The 11,806-nt window shown below is 41.7% G+C and overlaps 1 protein-coding gene across 1 annotated transcript; it reads left to right on the forward strand.

Moving 5' to 3' along the window:
* Window positions 1-4,256: 4,256 nt before the first annotated feature.
* On the forward strand, window positions 4,257-8,953 carry LOC130369930 (macrophage mannose receptor 1-like). The gene is made up of 8 exons (XM_056575546.1): window positions 4,257-4,381; window positions 6,031-6,094; window positions 6,391-6,426; window positions 6,562-6,903; window positions 7,189-7,506; window positions 7,694-7,785; window positions 7,885-8,019; window positions 8,240-8,953. The coding sequence occupies exons 2-8, from the start codon at window positions 6,058-6,060 to the stop codon at window positions 8,249-8,251; spliced, it is 972 nt and encodes a 323-aa protein (XP_056431521.1). The 5' UTR covers window positions 4,257-4,381; window positions 6,031-6,057; the 3' UTR covers window positions 8,252-8,953.
* The last annotated feature ends 2,853 nt before the right edge of the window (window positions 8,954-11,806 follow it).

The following is an 11,806-nucleotide window of genomic DNA, read 5'->3' on the forward strand; positions in this document are numbered from 1 at the left end:
TCAATGAACCCAAAACTTGCTAAAATCACAAAAGTAGCCTAATACAATGGATGCAAAGTAGTTACAAATAAATAAACGAATCAAAATACAGGAATAAACCAAGTACATAATTTAACTTATGATGAAACAAATCAACAGTGAGGGCAATGTAAGGGATTTATCTGTCCATACATCCCAGTTCGGGACTGCACGCTATTGTGTGTTGAAAGCCAAAGCGCTGAGCAGAAAATGCACGCGTGCAGCAGCCAATCATGCAGATCGCAGCAAGCGGATAGAATGGAAAAGCAGCAACGTTGGAGATAAACTCCAAGAGTGCAGTGTGTCAGCAAACAATCAGGAAAAAAGGCCTCCCGACAAAACAGTCCCACGTTCCCAGAAAAAAACAGTGTTTCTGTGCTTTTAGGGCAGACAAGACCTTGCCTGGTTCCGATCAGGCAGCGTCACCCATCACAGCTGAGGGAGAGGAGTGCTCACGTTGGTGCATCAGCAGCAAACCGCGGCAATCGCGAACCGCTCCCAACAAAGAGCATCAGAGACATCCCTACTAGAGTTTACAAACAAATTAAAAATGCTGAGATAAAGGCCAATTGGAGTGTTTATTGTACATGCAAACAATTGCAGCTACTACTACATGCTGCGCCGGTGGAAATTGACGAGAGGACGGGCAACAGGTAAATTGGCGGGGCCTGAGTGCCAAAGAGTCAAGTGGGAGCAAGATGGACAATACCTTATAGGGTGGCCTCAGGTTGTACGGCACGGAGACACTATCCAAGAATGAATTATTTCCCCTTCAAGGTGACTTAGTTTAAAAGGCACCCAGTGCAACTTTATGTAAACATTCAATGAAAAATAAACATTCAATTTCTAGTCTTTTTTACACGTAGTAAGTTTCAATAACTCCATACCATTACATATCGACATTCAAGGAGCAAAGATGAGACGTCGTTGTGTGGTGAGAACTGATAGCAAATCGTAAACAACAACAATCGCCGGTGGGGAGAAGCCATTTTTCCATTGACTGGAAGCCTGCTTTATTTATTGTAGGTTACAAAAAATAAAGAAAATGGCGGCATTGTTGTTGTTATCGATTTTCTATCAGTTCTCACCACACAACGACGTCTCATCTTTGCTGCTTGAATGTCGGTATGTAATGGTATGGAGTTATTGAAACTTACTACGTGTAAAAAAGACTAGAAATTGAATGTTTATTTTTAAGCCTCGAAAGTTGCACTGGGTGCCTTTAAGGAAGGTGTAGCATTCCTCCGAAAGATGGTTTCACACTTGACTGATGTTTTTTACGGTGGCGCTGAGCATTCACCAAATAAAAAAAAGTTTCACAGATAATGTAACTGTTAGCACACTCAGGAAAAGATCTCGTAATTACGAGATAAGGATCTCGTAATTATGCGATAAGGATCTCGTAATAACGAGATAAGGATCTCATAATTACGAGATAAGATATCTTATTTACGACATAAGGTTCTCGTTTACGAGAAAAGGATCACGCCTCTCATTCATCAATAACGTTGCTGGCTAGCTGCAGGCCGGCAAAGATGACGTTATCCAACGCTATCGTATTTTATTTCCTGCTCGGGTTGAGGCACTGGGAAATATTGATTTTCCTTAAAAGTGAGGAGGGCATTAATATAAGTATGTCAACATTGCGCAGACATCTGAAGTCATTGGGACTGTTCAGGAGAAAAGCCCAGTCGGACCTGCTACAAGTGGCTTTCTTCCTGCAGGAGCAGTTGAACCAGTACAGGATTCTTCACGGATACAAATTTATTAGTGGTGGGGGAAAAAATCGATTCACTTCAGTATCGCGATATTTTGCGTTCGCAATTATATCGATACAGTAGCGCAAAGTATTGCGATATTTAATTATGTGTTTTACTTTCGGGTTTTCTCTGACTTTACTCTGATAATATTACATTTCCATATTACAACCACAAGGTGGCGCTTGTTGCGGTGCTTTGATGACGTGCATTAAACAACAAATTAGGTCACGTGGTGCTTTGTTACCTTGCATTCAACAAATTTAAATGAAAATGGCTTCACCATCTCAACCGATTGTACACGAACCTCTGTCTTCTTTTAAGTCGAAAGTGTGGCTACATTTCGGTTTTTATCGAAAATGTAATACTAGTAAAGACCTTGACATGCAGTTTGCCATCTGCAAAGAGTGCCGGATGAAAATTAAGTATTGTGGGAATACGACGAATTTGAGAGTGCATCTCACAAGGTACCATTGCCGTAGAGCATCCTGGAATAAGGTTTAACTGCTGTGGTTTATACTTAAAAGACAAGGTTCATTTCACCAATAGGGGAAATGACATTTTTTTAAAAAGCATTTCACAGTCTCTTGAAGCGATAATCCAGAGTGGGTGAAACTGACACTTTTAGGACCAATGCCTTCAGCCTTCTCCACTCTGAATTGTAATTTCAACAGTTTTCAATACTGTAAGATATAATCCAGGTCCTTAATCTTTATTCGATGATGCTCTTCTCTGCGTATTTGATAAATCAGTAATTATAACCTTTTTGGTAATCATTTGCGTTTATCACACTGTTAATTCATTTCACAGTTCTTCCTCTCATTCCTTTCCTTACTTCTTCTTTAGGCTACCTGCCTTTGTTTCCCCTTCCACTCTTCTGCCCCAGCCAAACAGCCAAAAAAAGTGTTTTGTTAAAATTTGGGGTGGGGGGTCTTGTAATAAAAGCTTTTTTTATTGTAACACTTGGTTCAAATCCTATTTCTTACACATGCAGCCATTTGGACACCATTCTATGATAGCTGATAACCAAGGTACACACTGTAATACTATAATCAAGAGGACATACAGGCAGTTCAAATAAAAAGAGATAGAACTTTATTGATCTGGAAACTTCATAAATATGTAAGATTGCTCCATATAATACCATAGTAACATAGTAAACGTATGTAGGCCTAAAAATTTCAGTTCAATGTTATTGCTTAAGAAACAGATTCCTTCCAACTAACTATTTACGAAAAATGCAATCAATAATTTATATAAAAGTAAATGTTTACATATCGACCAGCAACGAAGTTGGAGTAGCCTACCCAAATAATGAATTGTAATACACCAACATTATATGTGTGTTATATATCTGTGTTCAACGCCATTCATTATAAGTAAAAGGACAAATCTCAGACTTTGGAAGTTAATGGAGTTAATGGAAGTTAATTCGGAATTTAATTTAATTCGGAAGTTAATGGAGCCGTGCACTTCAAAATAGGTCCATAGCAAGGAGCCGTTTGTTTCAGTACGACTCCTTGCAGCTGCCCACCCAACATAAACTGCTAATCAAACGCTTGAGGAGGCGTTTTGAAAAGAAAAAAACTTACATTTTTTTTAGAACAGGGTAGAAATATAATTATGAGCCTTTGATTGATATCCAGACATTTTTTGCGGAGACACAATCCTGTTCCCCACTTGTATTGGAGTGGACGGCGATATCTACTTCTGGGCCACATGAAATGACGGACCCCCGTCCACAGCCAGCTTAAACAGCTGCAATACCAGGCTTGGCCTCTGAGCACTGGTGGATTGCGGAAGTATGCGCCTATCCTGGGGGCCTGCTATTCACACACTATGGCAACAATTCGTCACAAAGCAACAAAACTGCTGGTTTTACAAATGCCTCATTAGTCAAGCATGTTATACAACAAATGCTGATAGTTTACACATCATATGAACCGTAGTTTTCATTTATAACTGACTATGTCAGAGCGAACAGAATAGCAACTTACCCACAGCGTAACAGCCTTTTACTTCTGAGCGCGAAACAAAATGCCCAGCATTAAGTGTGAAACAAACTTCCGCTGTGGACTTTCAAAATAAAATACACAAAAAAACCTTTTGTTGCAGTCCCAAATTTGACAGGAATTTAACATTAAAGCCAAGTTATTATTTACACTGTTACACTTGGATGCACTTTTCAGATGCATAACATTTTATCCGTGAAGCATCCCGTACTGGTTAAACTGCTCCTACAGGAAGAGAGCCACTTCTAACAGGTCCGACTGGGCTTTTCTCCTGAACAGTCCCAATGACTTCAGATGTCTGCGCAATGTTGGCACTTATATTAATGCCCTCCTCACTTTTAAGGAACTACAATATTTCCCAATGCCTCAACCCAAGCAGGAAATAAAATACGATAGCGTCGGATAGCGTCATCTTTGCCGGCCTGCAGCTAGCCAGCAACATTATTGATGAATGAGAGGCGTGATCCTTTTCTCGTAAACGAGATCCTTATGTCGTAAACACGATATTCGGTTTTCACAGTCTTTTCATCACATTAAGATAGCATCAATTCAACTTAACTGGTGCCAATAAAGTTATCACAAACGAAATTAAACGTAAGCCACATTTTTATATCACAGTATTACAGTATTACTAACCTTGTGCCTCTTCGGAGGGTGCTAAATATCTTTAACCGTCGGCATATCTGCAGTTATATTGCCGCTTTCACAGAATCTCCGTTCAACTTATTATTGCAGTCAAAACCCCGCAGGATAACAGGAAATACAAAAACGAACGCTTCGAAATAAAAGCACAAATACGTTATGAAGCAACAAAAAGACACAGTTTAACAGGGCTTTCTCTTGTTTAAAGCAAAAACACGATTTGGGTTAATTACAGAAGGGTTTTGTGTGTTTGAGGCTAACTTACGGCGGACCTTTCGACATATTTCACTCTGAATCATGTAGGCCTACATGATTTATTGAAATGTATATAAGAATGTGACTTGTCAGCTGTGCTCTTGATTGTCGTGCTTCCTAGGAAAGTTTTTGCAAACGAATGTATTGCTTTTCATCACTTTTGTACGAATTAATTGATTGAGGCACTACACTCAGGGCTATAGGCCTATAGCATTTAAGGCCTCTGTAATTGTTCAGATTTTTGTGGTCACTCCTTTTTACCTCCTCTTCTGTACTGAATTTTATATAATAGATGCCATTGGTCAATCAAACCCAGCACAATTAGTCTGAAAGATCCCAGTTCACTTTTAATTTACAAGGGAACAGGTTCCAACCAAAATGCCTGATCGCTAACCTCAGTGGCAGCCATCTTAATTGTTTATGAAAATGTGCAATATGAAGGGCTTCTCTGCGTTTATACTTCCATATGTCACAACATGAACATTTCGTTTGAATAACTTTTGAAAACAAAAATTTCCCCCGAAATTATGAAGAGAAAATTAGTAGAGGAACAAACAAAATTAGACTTCTAATATAGTAATTTATATCTTAGTAATTGCCCTGCGTCTAAACTTAGCTCCCCTGATAATGTACAGCATATTTTATCTTAATGTGTTAATGTGTTAATGTGTTAAGAAGCCTATAGTATTTCATTCTTATTTTGATAGCCTCGCACACTTCTCTGCTCAAATGACACAATGTATCCGTAACATTCAAATTCTTTCATCCACTGTCACGTAATCATTTATTCGGAGCAAACAAATCAACACGACTATAACTCCCAGACAGTCACCACCAGAGACGTGTAAGAGGCCCTCGATCTGACAGAGGGCAAGGCCCATGCAAGGCAGGTAACCAAATATAGGCCTACACGTCGTCTTCCGAAGAGCAAAAGTGACATCTGTTGTCCAGTTTTGCATTTTTTTAATTATAGTCACAGACACAACGCTGTATGTCTGTGACTATAAGTATGATGAGGCTGGGTGGATTCAGAAGTGGGGACATCTGCGAACAGGTAGGATGTTTGTTTTTTTATCTCTTAGGATCTCGTTTTAGTGTCTGTGGTTCTCCTTGCCTCTGGAAGTCTGCCAGAGGAGCTGAGGGCGTTAATATAGCTGTCAATATCTTTCAATTAAATCTTATAAAACGTAACTTTTAAATAAAGCGTTCTTCTAACCACGTTTTCTTTTCTTTTCTTTGCTTAATACCTCAAATACTAATAGGCCTATACTAGTAGGCTATGTGATTCTCATTATCGTTGCTTGAAACGGATCAATTGTTGTTGTGATGTGTTTTTCCTTTTTAAGCTTCATTAATAGACCAACAGTCAGACCATGTTTCGGGTGCGAGCCTCCGCGGTCCGTCTTCTTGGTGAGCATTTCATCATAAAACAGCCATCCGACACACCATCCGATTATCACATTAAAGGCCATCGTTTACTGTTGCGCAAAAGCATACAACTCAGAATTTGTCAATTATTTTGCAATTTGATATATAGCTTATATACCCATTAGGCATACGTAAAGGAATACGTTAGAAACTGTCATTGAAAGTTCAGTAGGCCTACATGCAATGCAGTAAATGATATTAACATAGCAGCAATTATCAAATATTCTAAATTGCATTATTAAAAACCAATATTAATCATAAGCATTTTTTATTCAAAGGGATTGTCATGCTTTCAAGTATGTCTACAGAATCAAGTAAGTGTGGCTACAAAGCCACCCACGCACACACTTGCCAGCACAATGTCAATCCCTTATGTCATGATATTCAATTTGAAATAAAAAAAGAGCATCGATGAGCAACGACAAAGAGCAATGCGTCCGCTCCCCCAGCCTCCCCAGAGTACCACTACTACAACCAGACCCTGAGCTGGAGCGACGCGCAGAGCTTCTGTCGGGACAAGCACAGCGACCTGGCCACCGTGACCTCCATGGAGGAGGCCCAGCTCCTGTCTCAGACCGCCGCCGGCCGGGGCGACGCCTGGATCGGCCTCCGTAACGACGGACCCGCCAGGTGGCTGTGGTCGAACGGAAACGGAGCGCTTTCTAGTTCGTATTGGTTGGCAGGGGAGCCCAGCTATTCGGAGTGCAGCACGGATTGCTGCGCAGAGGTGACTGCATCGGGCTGGAACGATCTCAAGTGTACCCGTGTAGGTCATCTTGTGTGCCGAGGCAGTGAGTCGAAACCATTCTTGTGTGATTTACGATTCACAAAGTTTCACTTGCAAATTGTAAATACTGTAATTCAAATAAAACTTCTCAATAGAGATGAGCGTTTTTATGTAGCAAGTGCGCATGCACGCGAGGGATTTCCCTGACCGTGGGTCAGAAGCCTGGAACGGTCTAAAACGCAAACGGTCCCTTAAAGAGGCAGGCGCACTCAACCAGAAACAATAATCTGTAATTAGATTAGTAAAATTGTACCAATATTTTAACGGGGAATGACTTTTCTTTCTCCAGAAACGTCGCCGTACTATTTCCTTCAGCCCCATACGTGGGGATGGAGGGATGCCCTGGATCATTGCAGAAGCCTAGATATGGACCTGCCCGCTGTCGGAAGCAACCCGACAGTCATCAATGCGGAAGGGATAACCTCCTTCTGGAGCGGCCTCTTCCAGGACCGTTGGGCGTGGTCAGACGAGAGCCCCACCTCCCTCAGGTACTGGATGGTGGGCAGGCCCGCCAACCTCCAGGGCTGTGCCGTTGTCAGCGTCACGGACCAGGGCCGGTGGTACGAGGAGCAGTGCGAGGCCGAGATGCCTTTCGTCTGCCAGGGCGGTGAGTTCTGCTGGTCTCCACCACAAGGTGGCAAGACAGTCACCGTTCAGAAACAACTGTCTTTGACGTTTTGAAATGTGACGGCCGATCAACATCCCCACCTGGTGGCAAATAAGAAGACCCCTTTAAAAAGAGTGAGCTGTTGAATGTGGTGTAGATGTTGGTGAACAGAAGGTTCTCGTTGCAGGTCTGAAATCGCGGAGGGTGCTGATCAAGTTAAAGATAGAATCGCATGGTGACCTCGATCGCTCAGCCACCAGTGCTCAGCTCCTGCAGCAGGTGAGAGAGCCATACCTGACTACTTGTGTACTCTCAAGTGATAAAAGCACGACCGGGCAATACGAGAACAGTCGTTTGTGTTTGTGTCGGTGTGTTCAGCTCGAGGCGCAGTTGAGAAGTCAGGGGATATCAGATTTCAAACTCAGCTGGAAGAGCGACATCCGTCGTCAGGATGAGATAAACGAGAATCCTGCAGCTGAGAGCCACGGTCCAGGTTCTGAAGAACTCAAATTGGTTTGTTCTGATGATAGCCCAACTGAACTTATGTTCTGATGATTTCCGCAAATTATACCATGTATTGCAATTATTGCAAATAAAAGCAGTAAAAATAAGACACTGTAGCCTATATTATTGACGTAGATAAACGTAGATAAATCAATGAATAAAAATTCATTGAATTGACTTCATTGAATATTTTCGCCTGAAGTAACTTTATCTTCTCTATTCCTTTCAGGATGTTGACTGACTGAAGCAACAGACCATACGTACACACATACGCGCACTTGCATACATAGCCGACCACATATAGATAAATAAACACAAATGCAAAATATTTGCATGTGTGTTTAGATGAGGAGCTTATTATTATTATGGACCTTATTATCAGAGTGACTGTTAGTTTTTGTGCATTCCGCGTGAATTTATTTGTAGCAACTTATCAAGTAATTGTATATCATGACACAATGTGCAGTTTGTCTCTAGAGCACTGTTTTGAGGGGCTGCTGTAAAATGTCAGAGTAGTCAAGGGAGAGAGCAAGATTCGGAAAATTAACAACCCAATAAAATGCCCCTCCCTCTCTGATCCCTCCCTTTAATGTTTAAGTAGCGGGTTGAGGTCAGGGGGTAGAGTACTGTCGTATAAAGTAGCCTGCGGAGCCCTTTGAGACCGGAGCTGTGATTCAAGATATACAAATCAAATGGACCTGACTTGGTGTTTGTTCGCAGGATGAGGAAGATGTTTCACAATGCACAAAGACACGAGTGCAGGCCCTGCGTGACAGACATTGTTCAGTGCTCGTCAAAGATCTATGCCTGTTTGAAAATGTCCTGCCCGGCGTGGAAGGAGATGAGACCTATAACCTTCAACTAATTAAAGCTTTAGACATTAATCAAGTCTGCGTGGCTCCCATTTATTCTTATTTTACAAAGGATGTATTCACGTGGTTGAATGATAGTTGTAGCTAGGTAGGTGTGCTTCATACATCTTGTTAAATTATGTGTTCTCATAATGTTATCCTATTTGTTAAAATAATATACCCCTATGTTACGTGGATTACAACCTATTTTTGTATCCAACGTATTTTTGAAATACTGTAAATGGTCAGTCTGTAAATGGTAATGTACCCTGGCTGCTTTTTATTGTATTTTGAATTTCACTCGTTCTGGTCCGATCATTTTCATGTATTAATTCCCACCTGCAAACTCCAGTCCATTCCATCCATCCACAAATCAACATTCCATCAGCAGGTTTATATTATTACGCCTAACCTTCTCATTTTAGGCAAAGTATAAGACAATACTATCTTAACAGTATAATTGTAACCATGATATAAATGGAGTCATTCAAGTAGGCTAACAATATTTAAATACTTACAATGTTGGGTAAGACAGAATTTGGTTTTATTCTGAATCCAGTGAAACAGATTGGTGGTTTTAGCTGATATAAAAACTTTCAGGTGTTTATATATGTTTATGTTTAAGTATTTGGCAGACGCTTTATTCCAAAGCGACATACATAAAAAAATACTTAGCCTAAAAAACAATCACTGTAAAAATTATAATATTTTTAAGGAAAGAATGTTGTTAATACAATTAAATACAAAATATCAAAACAAAGTGTCAAGACAGAATAAACTGCTGCTGCAACAACAGTCAGAGATACCGTCTATAAGGTCCCTAAGATATATAGTGTATTCATACATCGTTTATGTCGGATATATATGTAAATATAACCTAATCATATATTGTTTCTTAAACTTAAAAATAGCTGACCATTTTTTCCCCCTTCTCTCGGACGTCTGGTCACTTATAGCATGTAAGAATATTCTATTAAAAAATGAGAAAACGCATGAAAATCAGTGGTATTCAGTGAGGTATGATAAATTAAATGCGCTGACAGTTCATTGCTCCTGTCAAACGGATTACACTGAGTGCAGCGGATCATCATTCCAAGATGGTGGCCTTTCATCTCGTCAGCGCCAGTAGGCCGCAGCGTTCGATGGGCCTTCTATGATATAGGATTTCAATGGTGTCAACTATTTCATCCTAGACAAACCAGTAAGGGATTTTTACAATCTACCGTAGTAGACTCTAGCTCTATTTATTTCAATATGAATACCTAAAGTTACAGTATTTCTATTATAAGTCTTTTAGCCATACCACATCCCCTCCTGCTGTATAATGAGCTGCTGTTATTTTGGTGTGGACTAAACGTCCACACAACACTGAAGAATCTGAAAGGTATATGATATTAAAGACACAAGGGTGTTGATTTGTTAAACATTTGAACGAAGATTAACGGTTAAAAATTGACCAAGTTACGAAGTCAGAAGTAGTTGAAGTGTCAGAGAATGGGCGAACAGACTTCCATTGTAACCCCTAAAGTGGAATATTTTGAGTATTAAATATTTTATAAATCTGAAAAGAAGTGCGCGATTTCAAGCTAATCTGAACAATTTAAAATTGAAGAAAAAAAAAGTCTTGAATAAGAAAGAAAGGAAGAAAGAATAAAAATTTAAGAAGAACTAGATGAGGGCTGCATGAAGCACTCACCTAATCTATCCCAGGGTAATGCTGGGATGAATCGTAACAGCTCCGAGAGACAAGCCATTATCCAAGCCGTGGAAGAGGTCGCCGACTCAAGCACACGGGTCTAAAGTGTAAAAATGGATAAAAAGCACCCGGGGAGGACCATGACGCAGCCGCTCAAATGCCCTCCTCCGAACCGCCCTGGAGTAGAGCCGTCCCAGCGCCCCCCCCCCCCCCCCCCCCCCTTTGTAGAGCAGAGTGTAGCGGCTCTTGGCAGCGTCGCTAGAACACAAAAACAACTGTTGTGTGGCGTAGAACCAAAAGCCAAAGGAGCACCGTCTTAAAAGATAGAGCATACGAAGTGGCTTGAGACAGAGGTTCGAAAGGGTCCCTGGATGGTGGGACAGCCCAAACGGCTGCCGTAAGGGCTTATGGTGCTAGCCATTTGTATGATACGCCGATACGTCCGACCTGCTCTAGCGAGAAGGTGACGTAATTTGTCTGGGAAAGCTGGGAGATTCACACCTTACAACTACAACGTACCGGCGTACCAAACAAATGGATAGCACCATTAGATAGCGGAGAAAGCCAAGCGTATCTCCAGTAAGCACTGTAGGAAACCAAGCTCGCCGCCCAACTCACAAAGAGATGGGTCAACGTGGTTGTTGTCACACCACGGAGAGGAAGCGCTCCACTTCACCGCGCAGAGGACGGAAGAGAATGGCGCTTAGGCACTCTGGATAGTGTTGATAACCACTGCTGGCAGATTCTGCCCTGCAGGATCAACCAATCCGAAGCCAACACCGACACATAGGGCCGGTGATGCACTGTCCCGTCCCGTGCGCTTGTATATGCACAATCGGTCTGACTGAGACCAGCCATGACGCCGCTAGTTATGGAAACGACAGAGCTAGACGGCTCTCCAGGGACACCAGAACCAGGAACAGATCCTCCTGTTTGACCAAAAGAGGATGGAGCAGTTGAAGTGGCGAGAATGCAAACATGAGAGCCCGCGGTTAAGGAGGGCGTGCCATTGGGTCTAACCCCAAACGGGGAAGATCCTGATGTCTGAGAAAGAACCAGAACCGGCAATGAGCTTTCTCTCTGGACGTGAAAGTTCCACCTGAGCCGTTCTGAGCCGGACTACAGCCAGACATGAGATGCGCCCTGAAGTTCTGGGCGCCCACGATATGCAGGGCTCTAGGCTGGGCTGAGCAGATACGACACCCTGTCTGTTCTGATCAGAACATAGCGGCACCAGGTGAGGAAAAGG

This window comes from Gadus chalcogrammus, chromosome 17 (assembly GCF_026213295.1).
Source record: "Gadus chalcogrammus isolate NIFS_2021 chromosome 17, NIFS_Gcha_1.0, whole genome shotgun sequence".
Lineage (NCBI taxonomy): Eukaryota > Metazoa > Chordata > Actinopteri > Gadiformes > Gadidae > Gadus > Gadus chalcogrammus.

What these genes read in the sequence shown, in the direction of transcription:
- LOC130369930 (XM_056575546.1), top strand. Translation starts at nt 6,058, where the DNA reads ATGTTTCGGGTGCGAGCCTCCGCGGTCCGTCTTCTTG. An exon ending in CTCCGCGGTCCGTCTTCTTG is followed by an intron (nt 6,095 to 6,390) that starts GTGAGCATTTCA and finishes TTTTATTCAAAG; the next exon opens with GGATTGTCATGCTTTCAAGT. An exon ending in GTGCTCAGCTCCTGCAGCAG is followed by an intron (nt 7,786 to 7,884) that starts GTGAGAGAGCCA and finishes CGGTGTGTTCAG; the next exon opens with CTCGAGGCGCAGTTGAGAAG.